This window comes from Prinia subflava, chromosome 1 (genome assembly GCF_021018805.1).
Source record: "Prinia subflava isolate CZ2003 ecotype Zambia chromosome 1, Cam_Psub_1.2, whole genome shotgun sequence".
Taxonomy (NCBI): domain Eukaryota; kingdom Metazoa; phylum Chordata; class Aves; order Passeriformes; family Cisticolidae; genus Prinia; species Prinia subflava.
In genome coordinates, this window is record NC_086247.1 from 151,548,638 (window position 1) to 151,568,386 (window position 19,749).

The 19,749-nt window shown below is 43.7% G+C and overlaps 1 protein-coding gene across 1 annotated transcript in view; it reads right to left on the reverse strand.

The window, feature by feature from the left end:
- OBSCN (obscurin, cytoskeletal calmodulin and titin-interacting RhoGEF) overlaps positions 1 to 19,749 on the reverse strand; it is a 138,980-nt gene that overhangs the window by 67,474 nt on the left and 51,757 nt on the right. Inside the window, 14 exon segments of the mRNA XM_063392377.1 lie at positions 302 to 565; positions 867 to 1,130; positions 1,417 to 1,680; positions 4,700 to 4,963; positions 6,938 to 7,201; positions 8,429 to 8,695; positions 9,753 to 10,019; positions 10,953 to 11,216; positions 11,561 to 11,827; positions 12,353 to 12,595; positions 13,230 to 13,496; positions 14,344 to 14,610; positions 17,002 to 17,286; positions 18,241 to 18,552. Of these exon segments, the coding sequence (XP_063248447.1) occupies positions 302 to 565; positions 867 to 1,130; positions 1,417 to 1,680; positions 4,700 to 4,963; positions 6,938 to 7,201; positions 8,429 to 8,695; positions 9,753 to 10,019; positions 10,953 to 11,216; positions 11,561 to 11,827; positions 12,353 to 12,595; positions 13,230 to 13,496; positions 14,344 to 14,610; positions 17,002 to 17,286; positions 18,241 to 18,552 (3,759 nt within the window).

The window sequence follows — 19,749 nt, forward strand, 5'->3', positions numbered from 1 at the left end:
CCCAGCAGTAGGACAAGGAGTGCTGAGATGACAGGCCAAAGTACAAGATTTAAGGTAGAATTTAAAGGATTTTTCACAGGACAGAACATCTCAGCTGGTCTAACATTTCCTGGGTGCAACTCCCTTAAACCTACAACACAGCAGCGTGTCTGCAGGGAGAGACAGTCCCATCCTCAGCTCCCTTTTCAGCAACACCAGACAGAAAATAAACACCTGAACAAGAACTGGACACAAGTGAACAACAGGTGGACACCTCATGGGGGTTTCAGAGCAACAGAAAATGGACAATATCTGCATTTACCCTTCACTGTCAGAGAGGCCGTGCTGTGCTGGTCCCCACACACACAGGTGTATTCTCCTGCATCCTGCAGCTCTAGGTCACGGATTTCCAGCTCTGCCAGGGCACCCTCCTGCCTCATGATGTATTTGTCACTTGCCCTGAGCATTTTGCTCCCTTTTCTCCAGGCCACAGCTGCAGCCTTGCTCAGCTCACAGCGCAGCGTGGCTGTTTGGCTTTCCGTGCCTTGCAGGTCCTTCAGGTCTTCCTTGAAAAGGGCTGGCAGGGCTGAAGGTCACAAAATGCACAAAGGACATTAAAAATGACATGTGGCACACAGGTGACAGGAGGGGTGGGGTGGTACAGAGGCAGAGAACACTTTGGGGTGGAAACAGGGTGTTTTCCTCATAATTCTGGGACATTGGACAAACCAAAAGACAGAAAGAGAAAAGCAGCCTGGATACAACCAACTTTCACTGAGAGTTTACAGATTTAAAGAAACAATTCAGCCACAGGTGAACACACAACCAACAGCAACGAGCTGGCATAGAAATCCACAATAATAGAGATATCTGTATATTATTTTTACCATGCACTATCAAGGTCGCTGTTGTCTCCTGCTCTCCACACACACACGTGTACTCTCCAGCATCCCTCAGTTCCACATCCTGGATAAGCAGCTTCCTGAGCGTGCCCTCCTGCCTCATTTTGTACTTGTCACTGGCTTGGAGCAAAGTGCTGCCCTTCCTCCACTCCACGGGGGCAGCTTTGGTCAGCTCACACCTCAGAGTGGCCGCTTGACCCTCGGTCACCTCCTCGTCCTTCAGGCTCTCCTGGATGCCTGCAGGCAGCACTGAGGATGCAAGGGGAGCAGGGTTACAGGGAGCAGCAAACACAGCCTGCAGTGAGGGGAAGGGAAGGTGGGGAGGTGTCTTCAGGCTTGACCTCACATCTGCTTCAGGGATTAGGTCCTAAAACCGCTTTGTGCACAGAACTGGGGAAAGGTTTTACCCCTACAAAACTCATCCTCGTGGTTACGGCACGCGAGGTCAGACTCAGAGGAGCCGTGCACAGATAACAATAAAAGCAATTCAAACCACAACCTCAACAATGATGGATCCAAAGGAGTTGGTCATTACCATGTACTGCCAGGGAGGCTGTGCTCTGCTGCTCCCCACACACACAGGTGTAATCCCCAGCATCACTCTCGGTCACACTGTGGATCACCAGCTCGGCAGTGACATCCTTCTGCCTCATCCTGTATTTCTCGCTAGGTTTGAGGGCTGTGTGTCCCTTCTTCCACTCCACTGGGGCAGGTTTGGTCAGCTCGCAGTGCAGAGTGACTGCTTCACCCTCCTCAGCCTCCTCATCTCTTAACTCTTCTTTGAACAGAGCAGGAAGGGCTGAGAAACAGAGCAGCAAAGGTTTTCATGACAGGCAGCTCTTGAGCACCAAAATAAACGATGTTCACCAATATTTATCCCTTCCTGGTTACTGACATGAGGATCTCACAGAAGGAAGATGCTGATTTGTATCATAGACAAAAAGGGTCTCATCATTTCTCATCATTCAATATTAAATAAATTTGCTGATTGGTTTAGAGACATATGGAAAATAAACAGCAGAAATGGGGAAACTTGAACTTCAACTTGACATGATGGTCAAAACTGAACTTTCTCAGTATAACCCAGCCTAGAAAATTATTACAACAGGTTACACCTTGATCAGGAAAAAAGCTAAAGGAAAAAAAATAACCTTTTAATTTACATTTTAAGGATGCCTTCAGACCTAGCCCAGAGTTAAGATAAGACTGAAGAGTAGAATCAGAGAGAGATCCTGAAAGTGCTTGGGCAGGAATAAAAAGGAAAGAGAAGGGTGTAAAAGGAAAGGAAGAGAAGATGTGGCCACTGCAGAAATCTGTCATAAATCCCTCACCCCAGAAAGTTAAGGGGCTTCCTGACACCTCATCCCTTTTGGAACAATAACAGAATTATTCAGACTGTAAAACTAGATGGAAATGTGGCAATATGTGGAAGCAGTAGGATGGGATGACACCCACTAAGTCTTTGGAATGGGGTGGGAACACAATTGGATATAAAATAGCTAAGCAAAAGCTTGAGAGGATGATCTCCAATTCCTGACCCTGACCAGCAAGAAAGAAATAATTGAGAATAAGGTTGTGGAGGATAATTGTGCAGATATTAACATAAATAGATCAGAAGGAAGGAAAACAACAAGGGAGATGTTGGTCTGCCTCTCTTCCAGGAGTGTAAGTTGATGGTGAATGGACATGGGGAAACCTGAAATGTTTAATTCATTCTTCTTCATTATTATTAAATGTTAGTTTTAATTAAGGAAATGACAGAAAATCTGGCTTGGAAGAAAAAAAATATTAGACAATATTTAAATAAATATTCTCAAAGCAGTATGGTGTGATGAAATTTGTCCTGGAATTCTTAAGGTGCAGGCACAACCAATTTCAGACACTGACAGTGACACTGGAGAAATCAAAAAGAGTGGTTGATGTTCCTCAAGTTTGGAAAAAACAGAAACTAAGAGGTGAAAAATATACCTCAGATTGAAATATTTATTGAAATGTATTTGAAATACATATTTAGTTCTTGCTGTGTAAACCGAGATTCTAAAATCCCAGAGAGTAAAGAAAGAAAAATCACTTCTGTAAAGTCAGTGGAGCCATTAGAACTCCAAATGTAAATGTCTGCCTTAAATGAGCTGCAGATCTCCCTGATTCCCATGGTCTGAGTTTGATAGATATCCACTGACAAAAACGGGAATTTTGGAATGCTCTTCAGTCTTGAAGCTGAATCCCATTCATAATGTTTGTCATAAAAAAAGAGAGAAAGAGGATCCAAGGAATAAGGGCCCTCTCAACCTAATTCTTTGAAAAACTCAGAACTGCCAGGAGCTTTTCTCTTCATGAAGGAGTGGACATGGGTAATTTTTTCTTGGTGTAGATTAAGCTTCATTTACGGAAAGACACATTATATGTTCTATATTATTATTTTAGTCAATTTTTAATTTAGGTAGGGGTAGAATTACAGAAGGAAAAGTGTTACTAATCTGAAAACCACACTTACAGGATATTGAACTGGGGTTTACACTCACAGTGAAAGAATGAGTTGAGCAGTTTCTCACTTCTCTGGGTTCATGATTATTCAGCATTTTCTGTAGTGATTTGGAAAATGAAATGCAAAGTTTCATTAAATTTGAAGATGATTGCAATGTGGGAGGGGAGAAAGAGTAAAAACAGTTCTTTAAACTGGATTAAGGTATAGAAGATTTGTATGAAGTAGTGGTGATAAAATAGGCTGCAATTTAGCAAGGTCAAATGGAAAATATTTAGTAAAAGTCAACAACCCAAATACAAGAAGAAGCAGATCTGAAATGAGGGATTTGGAGTTACAACAGTTTGTGGGGAAAAGTCAAGTCAAAAAGTTCAAGCCTGATAGAAATAAATCCTCATAATTGAGATATGCAACTTGGAGTCACATTACTTATAGGTTTAAGTTTATTACAAATATTTCTGTTTCTATAAGAAGCAATTACTTAAGCCAGTTCAAGAAAGACTTTTGTTGAAATAAAGAACAACTTTCTGGCACTGATGATGGTGACTTGGAGCTCAAGGATGGACTGACCTGTACAACTCCATTTCAATTCTATTTTTCATGATTAAATTGGAAGTTCAAGACTGAAGCAATCCTTGTTTTATTGGCAAATACAAAGATGGGCAGAAGAGCAAAGAAATCAATTCCCTGAATTCAGACCTACTAGATTTCCAGGTGAGAAAGAGGCTGAAACTACTTCTGACTGTCCTGCATTAATCGTGAAAATAAAGTTTCCCTCTTCCATGGGAAGTTTGCAGATAAATTTGGCTGAGGACTGTGAACTATTCTCCAACTCTAATGCTGAGTATTCTGTGGTACCTGAATAAAAATCAACATTATTCTTGGTCAGAGTTACAAAGAAAATTATACTTAACCAGGTTTTCTTTTTATTATTTAAAACTACTCGTCAAATCCTGATGCAACTTGAAATAAAATGGCTCTTTTAAGAGCTGTGAATGTTTCTCCTGCTCAACCTGTCTAGGTTCAAGTCAAAAGTGAGGAAAACAGAATAAAAAAGCAAATCTGTGACATCCTTCAGCCTTTGGTGTGGTACAAAAAATACAGCCCTGCACCAACGAGAGCAAGGAGAATAAATAGGGAAAATGTTAGTAAAATCAATGGAACTACAATCATGGTGAGAATTAGCCAAAAACCACAATAAAAAGAAGAAAGTCTGCTATGAACAGAATTAATGATGGCAAGATTAGAGAAAGAACTCGCTGTGTGTCAGTACTGAGGCTGCCAGAGGAGGAGGGACAAACCCCACCCCAAAATGTCCCATTTCTGCTCTCTTTACCGTGCACTGTCAGTGCTGCTGTTGTCTTCTCCTCTCCACACACACAGGTGTATTCCCCAGCATCCCTGACCTCCAGAGCACGGATCAGCAGCTGGGCTGTGGTGCCCTCCTGCCTCAGGGTGTATTTTTCACTCTGCTTGAGCACTTTGTGTTTCTTTCTCCACTCCACGGGTGCAGCCCTGGACAGCTCACACTGCAGAGTGGCTGTGTCACCTTCTGTGGCTTCTTCATCCCTCATCTCCTTCTGGAAGTGCACGGGCAGGGCTGGGGGGTTCAAAAGGAGCAGAATGTGGGACCATGGCAGCAACTCCAGAGACCATTTCATGTGGTCTGACAGCCACAAGTGACAAGCAAAGCCTTTCCTAATCAAATCCATCAGGACTGATGACCACTCTGAGAGAGTGGCTTTGGGAAGCTGGAAAACTCCTCATTCCTAAGTCAGAGAGGGTTTTTTATGGTGAAGTCCACAGTATGAAGTGAAGAATCACATCAATCTCAACTTCAGACCTGCATGACCAAGATCTACCTTGGATACTGCCTGCTAGAATGGAAAATAAAGCCTAAGCAGAGCATCTAAATTCTATGGAAATTCAAATTGATACTGAAAAAGTGCATAAATGAACCTGTATCTGAGGCATCAGTTTCCCTTTTCCATGAGGGACCTTTAAAGGTCCTCTCCATCCCAAACTATTCTTTAGTTTCACCTCATTCAGTGGTCTAGCACAGCTTGACCATCAAATTATACTGAAACACTGATAACTGCCTCAAAAATATCTCATCAACAGATCTTCTCAACTTTAAGGTTCTGACATCTTTACAATCAACATCACAATAATGTGATTTTCCATTTCTCAGTACCTACTGCAGAATATAAGCATCAAAAAAAAAAAAAAAAAAAGAATGAGTTAGCACCAGGATGAATATCTGCAATTTTTGCCATGAACATCCAACCTGCACCTGACACTGACCAAAATTCCCACATCCAACCAGATATTGCTAAACTCATCAGAAAGAGGGCTGCACTTTCAAAGATGATACTCCTACATTCTTAAAAAATAAAAAGCTGTTTGGAAACCATCTCTTTAATTTATTACGTATTTGCATTTCTGATTTTTACCGTTCACTTTGAGAGCAGCCGTGGTTTCCTGCTCCCCACAAGAGCACGTGTAATCTCCAGCATCTGCCAGCACTAAATCACGGATCACCAGCTCAGCCACCGTGCCCTGGCACTTCATGGTGAATTTGTCACTTGTCCCCAGGGTTTGGTCTCCTTTCCTCCACGCCACGGCAGCTCCAGCTTTGCTCAGCTCGCAGCAGAAAGCGGCCGTGCCTTTTTCTGTGCCTTCCACGTTCTTCAGCTCTTTCTTAAAGTGAGGAGGGAGGGCTGAAGATCACAGGTGAAAGAGAGTGCTTTAAAACTGGGTCAATACCGTGTCCTGACTGCCCCACTGGATTAAAACACTGTAAAATGTTTTAGAATGTGCAGAACCTGAGAGCAAAGGATGATTTCAGGGGCGTCCCTGACTTGTGCTTTGCAAGACACCACATTCACATCTCACAATGACTTGGAAATCAGTGCTGACTTATAACAACTCTGAGAACCATCAAAGAGTGAGTTTGGACAGCTGCAAAACACCTCATTCATAAATCAGAGGGTGTTTTTAATGATATAAGATACAGCATGATGTGGAGAACCACACCAGTCTCAACACCTAAATTCCCACTGATTTGGAAATCTACAGAATTATCATATCAGTCCTGGCAGGTATGTTTTAAAGGCATTTTAAGATACAACAACAGAAAGCTGAGCTCAAGATTTCAAGGAACTATGCACAGCTCTTGCTCAAAACCAGATTAAGAATTAAAATGAACACCATGTTGTTTAAAATTAAAATTTCATCGCTTTTCAATTTCATCCAAGAAAAACAAGTGGAATGTCAGTGATATACCCTAAAGAAATTAATGAGTGAAAATATTCCAAAGTGCTATTTCTGACTTCATCAAGCTTTTCATTTTCCACTTCCAAATTCCATCAACAAGAAAGAGCAGGGACTGAAAAGACTCTGCGATGCTGTTAATCAGTCCCAAAGGAAGGGCTTTCAGTGGAAGATATTCCCAGTGGCTGGAACAGCTGCCATAACATTTTAAAATAACAGAAGGGATCAAGAGCACATTGTGATCCCACAGGAGGATCACAGATGACAATGCAGAAAATTCCTGTTAGCCCAGATATTTTACCATGCACTGTCAGGGAGGCAGTGGTTGTCTTGTCTCCACACACACAGGTGTAATCTCCTGCATCTCCTTCCTCCAGGCTGTGGATTGTCAGCTCAGCAGTGGTGTCCTTCAGCCTCATTTTGTATTTCTCACTAGGTCTGAGCACCTCCTGCCCCCTCCTCCACTCCACGGGGGCAGATTTGCTCAGCTCACACTGCAGAACAGCCGTCCTGTTTTCTGTGCCTTCCACATTGACAAGATCTCTCTTGAACAGTGCAGGCAGAGCTATGGGGTGTAATATAAACAGAGAGGACGTCAAAACCCTTCACCAGACCTTGGGGAACTCAGGGATGGGGTCTGTGGCCAGTCCTCCACCATTACAGGAAAATAAATCAGTCTGGAAAGCTGCCTCTAATAGAAAACTACTGCTTCTAGCATTAACTTGTTCACATTCACCACTTCACAGCTGATTCCAATTCTCCTCTCTACCTATTTCACTCTGAAACAACCTATCTTGAACATTAATGACCTGAATTTTGATTAAAAGTCATCAGCCAGGGTGACAGAAAGCTAGAGAACTCTGCCTTACTAACATCATAATTTAAATTTCTGGTTCAGGGAAAAAAAACCCCAGTAATATAGTCATAGGTGCACCTTTAACCCAAGATTTCAAAAGATATAATGACACTAATATCAGGATTACAGGGATTTTTAGCAGCATCCAGAAAGTTGTCTTATGATGTGCTACTAAAATAAAATGCAAGTGACATAGGGGTGAAAACGATAGGTCAAAAGAGGGGAGGAACAGGAATTCCTCCAGCTGGGAGAATGAAGATGAAGAAAAAGTGTGCAGAAAATCTAGGAGAATAGTTTTGCCTCCTCAATTTCCCGCTGTCCTTGGAAGCTTTTTATCCAGAAGACTTATCTTAAATAAAAGCCGTTCTTCCATCTGTGGGAGCAATAAATGAAGTGCTCCTTCTGGAGGGGCAATCAGAGCTCATCACCATTCACCATGGCAGAGCCAGGAACAGATTTCCCCCCGTTATTCCCTAAGTCAGGATCTGCAGAATAATGCTGAGGGGTGAGGATTTATTTAAGTACCCTTTACTCAGCAGAATATGCCACAATCCTGCAGAAGAGGAGGGTGGTCACTCATCCCTGATTGGAAAAACCTCTCACTGACTGAGCTCAGCAGATTTAAAGAACTCTCCTTCAGGTTAAGCATGAAAATCCACTGATGTCAAGGAGACAGAATGAGAAACCCCCTGAGAATGATCTTCTGCTGGAGGTCTGCTCACTCTTGTTCTTTGAGATGAGAAACTCTCACAACTATTCTCTACTCTGATATAAAGCCACCAGTTTCAAACTGACAGACAGTGGGAGATGGGGTGAAACAGCACCAGCAAGCCAAGAAAAGGCTGCAGAATCAAAACACCAAAGCAGGTGGGAGGGAGAGAGAGAAAAGGGATGTCCTTGAGGTACTGCTATCCCAACGGAGAACGGCTTTTTTACCATGCACTGTCAAGACAGCCGAGGTCTTCTGATCTCCACACACACAGGTGTATTCTCCTGTATCTTCCACCTCCAGATCTCGGATCAGCAGCTCTGCAGCTGGACCTTCCTGTCTCATCCTGTACTTTTCACCTGGTTTGAGTGCCTTGTCCCCTTTTTTCCACTCCACCGGGACGCCGACCTTGCTCAGCTCGCAGTGCAGAGTGGCTGTTCCACCATCCATGGCTTCCCTGTTCTTCAGCCCTTCCTTGAAAAATGCAGGCAAAGCTGAAGGACAGCAATATCAGCAGTGAGACGTAGTGCTCCAAGGAGTTAACATTATGTTTATGTTTATTTTTCCCTCTTATCTTGAACTGATTTATCAACACAAGAACAGAGAGTCTCATGGGTCTCCATGAATCAGAGTTGGGAAAGAAATGTCATCACCAGGAGAGGATTTAATGCTTGCGGTAATCCACAGAGGTATTTTACATGTACTTAGAGTCACAAATCAATACAAATAGAGGTCAAAACACCATTTTTTTCCCCTGTGAAATTTCAATCAAAAAGAACAGACACTGATTTGAAATTTCTGGAAAGAAAATGGTTTTCTCTTATGGCATTTTAAACCACAATGGGAGGATGTTTGCTGTGTTTCCACATACTTAAGCAAACAAAGAGACATTTTACATTTAAAAAAAATGAAACACTGGAGTTTCATTTTAAATGTCAGTTTGAAATGAAATTGTTCATTTCAATACATGGTGGGACAACAAGCATTTTCACCTGAACTGACATACCCTTTCAAAGATGTCAGGTTCAGTAAAAATCAAAGTTCTCCCTGAGAATGGTTGTCCTTTAGAAGTTCTATTTTACACAGAACACCAACTGAATTCCATGACAACTGGGCTGTAAGTATCAAAGCACTTTGTTGTCTCAGGAATGGAATATGGGCATAAGATTCCATGGAATAACCTAACCTTTTGGAATTTCATGACACCTTAAAATCCCCAAGAAATAATCCCTTTGAAGCAACCCATTTTTGTCTTGAGCATAATGGATAGTCTAATAAAGGATCTTTCAAGGGAAAAGCAAAATGATGGCTCCTAATTAAAAGAGTGGCAGCAACCCTGGTTGCCCTACTCTGAGCTTGGACACCGATATCCCCCTCGTGCCACAAATTCCAGCTGCACGGATGCCAATGGATGCATCTCACTGGCATCAGCGAGCTGTGGATAAAGGTCTGGCTGAAGAAGGAGATGGGAGTGTAGCCAGGGGTCTGTCCAAAGGAGCAGAGAAATCAGGGTAGTTACTCTCAGGATGTGCCTTGCTGTGTTTGTTTTACCATGAACAGTTAGAACTGCCGTGGTCTGCTGGTCTCCACACACACAGGAGTAATTCCCAGCATCCGCCGTGTCTAGATTTTGGACTATAAGCTCAGCCACGACACCTTCCCTCTTCATTCTGTATTTGTCACTCGGCTTGAGGGTCTTGAACCCCTTCTTCCACTCCACGTTAGCAGCAGCCTTGTTCAGCTCACAGTGCAGGGAGACACTTTTACCCTCGGTGGCTTCTTTGTCCGTGAGTCCCTTGGTGAAAAGAGCAGGCAGGACTGCAGAGCAAACACGGACATGGCATCAACCCTGGGAAAGCCTGAATCCCTGACCTAATCCCTCTCTTATCTCCCTGCAGCCACCAGACCTTCTTGGTCTCCTCCAGGACTTAGTTCCTCCACTATTTTTCTCCAACCTCTAACCCTTCAAAAGATAATTCAGTCTAATTTTTCTTTTTTTTCTGTCCTCACACTTTAAAACTTCCTTTAAAATCAAGTCTATCTGCAAATTAGTTGACAAGACAACTACCTTTTACTTTATACACCACAAAATCAAAGAAATAAAATTAAAGGCTGTATTTCAGTATGAGACCCAGAGCATTTTGCTTCCCTTGAGAAAAGCAGGAGTTCTACAGAAGGGCCTGATTCATGGCACTGTCTGAATTTTTATAAATAAGAGTTCCTCAAAGCAGAGCAGTTGCAAACATGCTGTCAGTTTTTTTGCATAAATAAATATTTGCTTGGGAAGTATTAAGCCCAAATAGGTAAAAAAGAGCTGGGAATAGCAGGAGCACAAAAAGCCTGTTTTTCATTAAGATTGTCTTTGTGTAGCATCATACATTGCTGAAAATTTCTTCCTCTTAGGAGCAACAAGTGCCACGGTGTAAGTCACAAAAAAATAAACATTATTCCCACTTTTGGGTCAGTTCCTATGGGGAAACTCCTAAACAAGAAGCTATTCTGGACTAGGGAGGTTGTGTTGACTTGGGAACCTGTTCTCCACTTGTCTTTTGACTAAAGCACCTTGGAAGCACGTCAGGAGGGCATCAGGTGAAAGGAGAAAAACAGAGAGGGAAGAAAGGATAGGAAAATTAATCAGCAGAAAGGAGGACTGGAAGTACACAGGGCTCAGAGGAAGCAGAAGTAAGAGAGGAAGAGATCTTGGAATCACACAGGTTGACTTGGAACACGCACTGAGAATTTCGTTTTTACCATTTACTGCCAGAGCAGCCGTAGTCTGTCGGTCTCCACACACACAGCTGTAATCCCCAGCGTCTGCCAAATCCAAATCCTGGATCGTCAGCTCCACAAAGGGACCTTCCTGCTCTATTTTGTACTTTTCACTCGGCTTGAGCACCGTATTCCCCTTTTTCCACTCAACTGGGGCTGATTTGCTCAGTTTGCAGTGCAAAGTCACTGCCTCCCCCTCTGTAGCCTCCTTGTTCATCAATTCTTCTTGGAAGAGGATAGGCAAGGCTGAAGGATGCAATACCAACAGAGAAGGAATCACCACCAGAATGAAATGGAGTTACTGGGCTGCAGTGTGTACACTCAATCAAAAATGCTCTGTTTCTAGGTGGGTACAATTGAAAAAGGGGGTAAAACCTCATAGAGGAGAGAGAGATAAATTAAACTATATATAACATATGGGTGCTGTCTCGAGGCAAAAAAATGTAAGAGAATATTCTCTAACAGGGTGTTTCTTTGGCACTACAGAGCCAAGAACACGAAACCTCTAAGAAATCACATCAACTGAGCAGGAAACGCTGCCAAAACCGCTGCGTTTGGGGTTTAAAGAGAAACGTGGCTCAGAGGATTACCATTCACTCTCAAAGCAGCCGTGCTCTCCTGCTCCCCACACACGCAGGTGTAGCTCCCAGCATCCGCCAGCTCCAGGTCTTGGATGACCAGCTCGACGAAGCGCCCTTCCTGCCTCATCCTGTACTTCCCGTTTGGGACCAGCGCTTGCCCATCCTTCCTCCAGTGCACGGGGCCGCCCGGTCGGCTCAGCTCGCACTGCAGCGTCGCTGTCCCGCTCTCCGTGGCCTCCTCATTCCTCAGCTCTTGCTTGAAACGGACTGGCAGTGCTGGGAGATGCAGAAGGGAAAAGGGTTGCCACCCTACGCCCCGCTGGGAGGCTGAGTCGTGATTTATCATCTACCTAAGCCTCACTCCACACCCTTATCCTTAAGCGCATCCTGGTTTTGTGCATGGATGGTGAAAGAAATTATTCAGTAAATTGTTCTGTGGGAATCAACAAAACCATGATCTTGGCTGAGATCATGCATCAAGAGAGATAAACTTGTTCTCATCATTATACATGACGAACCCTCTGAAACAGAAAATCCTAAGGAATCTTATGTTTCCATGCTAATTCAGGAAAACACACATGCAGGATCACATCCTTCACTCAAGGGAAAGTGAGACAACAACACAACACACATCCAACATGGGGTACACAGAAATAAAAACTGGGGACAGGAGTGACACAAGCAAGTGGATGGAAGAAAGCAGTGGAAGCAGGAAATGGAGGAAGATGTTGTGAGGGAATGCACAGAGAGGAGGAGGAAAGAGGTGGACAAAAACACTCCAGAGTTTCACAGCCTTTTTACCATTCACTGACAAGGCTGCTGTGGTTTTTTGGTTCCCCACTAGACAAGAGTAGTCTCCAGCATCCTTTGGCTCCAGGTCGTGGATCAGCAGCTCAGCCACGGTGCCCTCCTGCCTCATCTTGTACTTGTTACTGGCCCGGAGAAGAGTTTGCCCCTTCCTCCACTCCACGGGGGCCTCTGCGCCCAGCTGGCACCGCAGGGTGGCTGCCCCACCTTCCACAGCTTCCACGGGCTTCAGCTCTTCTTTGAAGGGCACAGACACAGCTGAGGAGTGAAGCATTCTCAGTTTACTTGAGGCGCATCGTCACCACCTGGTGACCTCACACGGGACTCAAAGCCAAAACAAGTTCAATCTCTCTTGGCACACACAGCAAAGAAGCTCTGACCCACCTGCACCACCAGGAGTTGGCTGCTATTTAAAGTGGCAACAAGAGTTTTGGACCAGATGAAAAAAGAACGATTATTTTCCAATAATTAGAACACAAAAACAATTACCCTTGTGCTGCTGAAAGTTGTTGGTCACAGACATGTAAAAACTTGTTGAGAAAATGGAAGGAAGAATGGAATATTCTTTAATAAAAAGTGTAGCTGAGATCCTTCTTACCTCTTGGCTTATAGCTTGCACAGTCACCTCTGTCCAAAGCATAAGAGACATTTCATAGGGAAGAAAAGATATTATTTCATCAGGTACCTTTGACTGATATATTTTAGCACAAAGTTATCATCCCAAAAAACAAAGAACATTACGGACCCAGCCAGAGCTGCCTTGTGTTTGTGCTGATCCCCGTTCTCCTGAACACTCTCTGAAGTGTCCAGGGGTAGCAGGACCATGGCAAGAACAACAACAAATGGTCACAAGCAGGTGTCTCATTCCTACCATGGATTTTCACTTGGGCTGTGGTCTGCTGGTCTCCAGTGTCACAGGTGTATCTTCCCGCATCTTCTGGCTCTGCATTATGAATCACCAGCTCTGCCACTGTCCCCTTCTGCTTCATTTCATATTTGGCACTTGCCTGGAGCGTGGCTTCTCCCTTCTTCCACACCACGGTGGCATCAGCTTTTGTGAGTTCACAGCGCAAGGAGACGGATTTCCCCTCTTCCATATCCGTGTTCTGCAGGGCTTGTTTGAAAAGGACAGGCACAGCTGGAACACAGAGCCAGGGGTTAGGACAGGCCCTCTTGATCTGCTCTACAGCCAGTCCCCATCATGAGAGCTGCCACCTCTTAAATCCAGGCCTTTTCCAAGTGAGCAGAGCAGCCCTAAGCCCTCCAGGGGCTGTGTGGCATCAAGGAGACTCAGCCTGGGAGCAGGAATAAATCTCTCCCTCTGATGCTACCCTCTCACTGTGGATTCCTAGAAATGTGGGGGAAGTTTCTTTTTAAAAGGACATTTCAGATTCCTCTGGGCACCATCACCTAATGAATTCCCTGCTCCTGCAGGGCTCTGGAATAACATTCATATCCTATATTTCTCCTACTTTCTGCTCCAGCACATACTACTAAAGGCAGTGTACTTGTTTAAGGGCAGTGGAGAGTGGAGATGACATCTAAGGATCTTTGAAAGGATGTTTTGGGGAGTCTGGAGTCTATTAATTACTTGATCACCTTCAATTTTCCAGGCACTGGATTTATGTTTTCACATCCTTATGCTCAATACTACTGGTCCCCACCTCTCACTCCAGTTTTAATCACAGCCATGTAAAGCAGCTGATAGGGCAGGAACTACAGCACAGAGAAAATTAACCCTCTGCACCTAATTCTTCTTTTTCCCCCCTAGTGGACAGTTACAGATTGAAAACCCCAGACACAGAATATGAGAGCACATGAATGAAATAGATACTGGTGCCTACAAGGGTGCAATATTACCTCTAAATTTTACTTATTAAAGATGGCACCACCACAAAAAAAATTAAGTGTTATGTGATTTATTTTTTGTTTAATAGCTCTATTAAGCACTTGATTAAGTGTGCCAAGTCTCAATTTGTACCCACCATTCACTTTGACCTGAGCAGTGGTTTTCAGCTCCCCAGCACTGCAGGTGTAGTCCCCAGCATCCACGGATTTCACATCTTTAATTATGAGCTCTGCCACAGTCCCATGCTGCTTAAACTCATATTTCTCACTGGCATAGAGAACAGTGTCTCCCTTCATCCACTTCACCGGGGTGCCAGGTTTGCTGAGCTCACAGGTCAGCCTGACCTGCTTTCCTTCTTTGGCTTCTTCGTTTTGGAGCTCTTGCTTGAAAAGCACTGGTGTTTCTGAGAAAAGGAAGAACACAAATGTTAAAAGGAACACGTGAGGCTGGAAATGACTTTTCTCTTTTAGTGGCAGGCTTCATTTTTGAGACAGAAAACCGCAGGAATGAAAAAGCACTAGCAAAGAGTAAACAGATTCTGACATCTCACATCTGGCTGCCAGCACTTTACAGAAAAAAAAAAAAAAAAAAAAAAAAAGAAAAAGGCCAGATGCCTTTTTTTTCTTTTTCACTACTATCTGCAGTGCTGCTCTTACTGCTTTCATTATTAACATCAGTGGCAGATGCTGCACTGCAGTTAATGACACAAACTGTGCTGCAGATGCTGCTCAGAGCTGGACCACCAGCACAAAAAACGTAAAACTTCATCGAGGTCAACTCACACACAACACAGAGGACACAGAGGAATGGCAAAGCACTTTCTGTCGTGAACAGTGGGACTGATTTCTTATTGTGAAAAACCCCTTTGTATTTTTTTTACCCAGCATGAACACAGACTTAAAACCAGCACAGAGCAAACACAGAGAGGGAAGCACAGCTGAACGTGACAGGGTCCCCGTGGAGATTCCCCTGCAGCCTCTGTCACAGCCTGGAATTCAAGGCTTTAAGCTGATCCTAGGGCAGGGAAGGCACTTTCAGATAAGGAAAATATAAATTCTTCTTGAATTATGCTGTCTTAAGAATATGCAAGTCAGCTACTGACCCGTGCTGCACTTAACTGTGGCTGTTGGAAATCTACACCCTATTGTCCTGCTCCCTTTTACCTCTAGGCTGGGACACTCAGTGTCACGCAACTACTGAGTTTCTATTTTCTATTTTTGCATTCTGCTGTTCTGATGTGACTCTGATAGATCAAGGAAAGTTTCCAACAGCACAATTTCTTATAGACATCCTTATGACTTGATTCCTTGACCTGAATTCATGTGTTTAAATCCTACATCCATCTACACCCTTCTCTGTGAGGGGAAGAATGGGGCTGTTGTGGGAACATTACAAAAGTGGGTCTTTTCCAACAGAAATTTGTTCATCCAGGTCCTACTGGAGTCTACACACGTCTTTGTTTTGTGTGCAATGGATATGGGGAAAATGTCCTCGTGCTACAGAGAGACAGAAAATCGGGATCATTAACAACCGGCTCCTCTTCATTGCATCATCGAGGTCTTCTCTTTCTTGCACAGCCTCAAGTCGGTTCTTTGTGCTCTGGAAAAATCCTTTGAGCAGCTTTGTCCTTCCACTCAGTGCTCTGGGGTTCGGGTTGACCATCCCAGCAACCCAAATGCTCTTTTTGTTCACGCTCATTTCCCTAATCCAGATGCAGCTTCTGATCAGTCCGTCCCAAATGTGCAACACCAGCTGCACACAGGACATCCTCTGGTCTGGATAGACACAGCCTGTGCCTGTAAAATCCTCCCTGTACCTGCTTAAACCTGCCCAGGGGAGTGATTTAACTCAGAGACAGCTCCTCCTAAACCTGGGGCTGGGACAGTGCCTCGGGACAGGCAGGAGCAATTGTAAGGTGATATTTGGTGAGCCTGGTTCTGACCTGGATGAGACCAAACTCATGCCTAACTCAGAGATGAAAGACCCATCTAAGATGAGAATTACTGCCTCAGGTCAGACAACAGCCCTTTAGACCACAGAATCACGGAACACTTTGTGTTAGAGGGCCTTTTAAAGCTCATCCAGTCCAACCCCCCTGCCATGACCCCAGACATCTCCAACCAGACCAGGCACTCAGAACCCCACCCAACCCAACCTTGAAGTGTTTCCAGGGATGGAGCATCCACCACCTCTCTGGGCAACCTCCTACAGTGTTTTACCACCCTCACTGTAAAAAACTTCTTCCTTACACCTTATTAAATTAACCCTCTTTTACTTTAAACCATTTCCCCAAGTCCTATCAAGCAGGAGAGCACCTCCTGCCCAGTGATGCTCTTTGGGTGCATTGCTCTGAATAAATCTGTCTGCCTAAAGCAATTGCACAGACAGATGTGGGGCTGTGAGTTCCCTCCTTGGAGAGAGCCATCACTGCAGACAGCTCCAGGAGGTGATCCATCCTTTCTGTGGATTACCTCTTAGCTGGGGTGTTCTCCTACTGCTCTCTTTTTGGGGTTTGGAATGAGGTGATTTTTCATGTCCCTTCCAACCCAAACCATTCCAGAATTCCATGACTCTCAGAGGCACTGAAGTTCCTCAGAGTCAGAGCCAGGTCACAGGAGGATTCTCCTGTTTCACATTCTGTCACCCCTCTGGCTGCTGTTTCAGGTGACTTGATGAGAACACCTCACTGCACACCACAAGGTCCCTTTTCAGTGTAGTTTCATGTTTTTATCATTTCAATTAATTACTCTGAGCTCGGTGCTAGGACCCAAACCATCACTCCAGAAGTTCCTACCCCTGACAGCAATAGCTGCACTACTTTGGGCTGCTCCAGCCTCACACTCACATCTGTCACTGTCTCCTTCTTCTGCCCTGTGAATGACAAGCTTGGCTTCAAACCCTGACTGCCTGATGTTATATTTGGAAGAATTCCTAAGGCTCTTCCCATCTTTGCACTTCTCAGGGCTGTCTGATCTGGAGGTGTCACACTGAAGGCTCACATCCTCTGCCTCAGTGACTTCAGTGACAACCAGCTCCTTTGGGAAGACACAGGGCTTCTCCAGATTCATATAAAAACCATCTGACATGGGTCAGAAGAGGTGTGAATTCTCATATCACAAGTAATCTGTGAGATTTGGATCCAGGATTGCTTGTATCAAAGCTACAGGCAGGGTTAGTAACAAATAATTTGGTATTCGTGACTATAAAGCCTTCAGGAAGGCACCAGTGATACTGTAAATTGTTGTTTAACTATCAAATTATATCTGGGAGAAACTAAGAAGAAAAAATTCCTGCTGAAGAACATAAATATTTAGCCTTTTGCAAATACAACCTTTCCTTTTCGCTCCAGAAAAAGAAATCCATTTTCATTTCTGCAGCTTAGCAAAATCTGGGCAAATTTTCAACTTTTATAAAAAGAAAAGTTCTTCGAAATAAATGTGGTTATTCTGAAAAAAATGAGATTATGATCTGACACAGTGGAGACTGTGTGTTTTACATCTCTAGGCAACAAGAAGTATTTATATTTCCAGTAAGGAAACATCTCTCTAATCCCACATTCTTGGGCTGTCTGGCATTCATTTTATGTCTTTGCTACCAAACACTGCAGTTTCACCTCAATTTAACTTCTCCAGAGAAAACAATCCATTGTCAACAATGAACAGCAGGGAACACATGCAATGTTGCCTTTCAAACAATGAAAGCTGAATTTAAAACTTACTGGCTGCCCTTTTTTTTTTCTTTTCATTGAATTAATTGATTTCTCCTCATTAATCATCGTCACCTTATCAGTCTGAGGAATAACTGAACGAGGCATCCACTGCATCATCACTGCATTATATCATTCCCATCCAAATCCAATAAACACTACAAGAGTTGTCCAGGATTACAAAGAGTTCATTCTCCAGCCATAATTTCATTATATAATATTATTCTTGAATATGTACAGATATACATTGATGGTGCTAAATTTGTAGCATTTTTATTCTTTTATTTTTTTCCACCTACCCACATTAACCCCACTTATTTTTTCTACTCATCATTTCCTCTCCTGCAGTTGTGATGATGGATTTACCTTTAACAACCAAACTGGCAGATGTTTTCTTATCACCAGCTTCAAATGTAATGACCCCCGAGTCCTTCAGTGAGAGCTTTTTCAGCGTTAGCAGGTGATATCCACCAGGCTGGGACTGGATCTCATTAAGTTCATTGGTATGGAGTGGGGTTTTATCCAAAAACCACTGCACTCTGCTATAGTCTACGGGAGAGATTCTGCACTTGCACATGGCAGATCCTCCTTCTAACACAGTGACATCCTCCAGGTCTTCTGTTATTAGCACTTTCTGGCCTGAAAGGAACACAAATACATCAATTACTGGAATCTTCAGTTTCTGGCATGAAAATCGACATGGAAGACGCCCAAGATTTCCCACAAGAGCATTTCAAGTAAGAAATACATTCGTGACAGAGAAGACTGAAACAGAATTACCCCGATATTGACCACAAAACCCACTCAGAGGAAGATAATATATACAGGACACACACCAAAATAGGGTGAAGACAACTTAAAGCACCAGGAAACATAAAGCAGAACAAGGAGCCAGTACAATGCAAATCCAGGGCTGTAAATTTTCTCCTAATCCCTGGAAAGGCTGGAAGGATGAGTCTCTGACAGGGTTATTACTGTCATATTATTAATACTCTGGCAGTATTATTGGGCTCTAAACATCACCAAGAGATGATCTCTCCCTTGACAACCTGCCTGGTTTTCTATAGCAAAAATAACTTCCTTTCTGATCCCACACCTTTTTTGAGTTCAGTCCAACCATAAACACAGTAGGAAATGCAGAAAATGTCTGACTGTGGCTTTGGTAGAAAAACCCCAAAACATCTGCCCTGAAAACCTCCCTGTGTAGATAGATACATCCCTAAGTACAAATAAATATATAAAAACACATACAAAGATAAACCTTACTATAAATATATATATAAAAGGATTATCACTGTATACAAAAATATCTCTGATGTTCTTCCCATTTATAAAACCAGCACAGGGATGATTTACTTTGATGTTCAGGACAGAAAAGTATTTTTTCCACTCAGAAAAGCTGGTGTTAAAAACCTCAGAGTGAATTCAGACAGCTCAGACCCTGAGGTTATGATGGGGATTAAACACATTTCTTTGCTTCTCGAGGATGCTGCAGCAGATGATCAGAGGAGGAGTCTGACTTCACCCTCTGGTCTTTAAAAACTATAATAATTAGCAAGTGGATGCTGCTTCTGCACCTCCATCTGACTATTCTGGAATCATTTCTCCAGAGGGCAGGGTTAGAGAGGGCATTGGGAAGGAATTCTCCCCTGTGAGGTTGGGCAGAGTGGAGAGTTGGGCAGAGTGCCCACAGAATCTGTGGCTGCCCCTGGATCCCTGGCAGTGCCCAAGGCCAGGCTGGACAGGGCTTGGAGCAGCCTGGGATAGTGGAAGGTGTCCCTGCACGTGGCAGGGGGTGGGACTGGATGATCTTTAAGGTCCCTTCCAACCCAACCC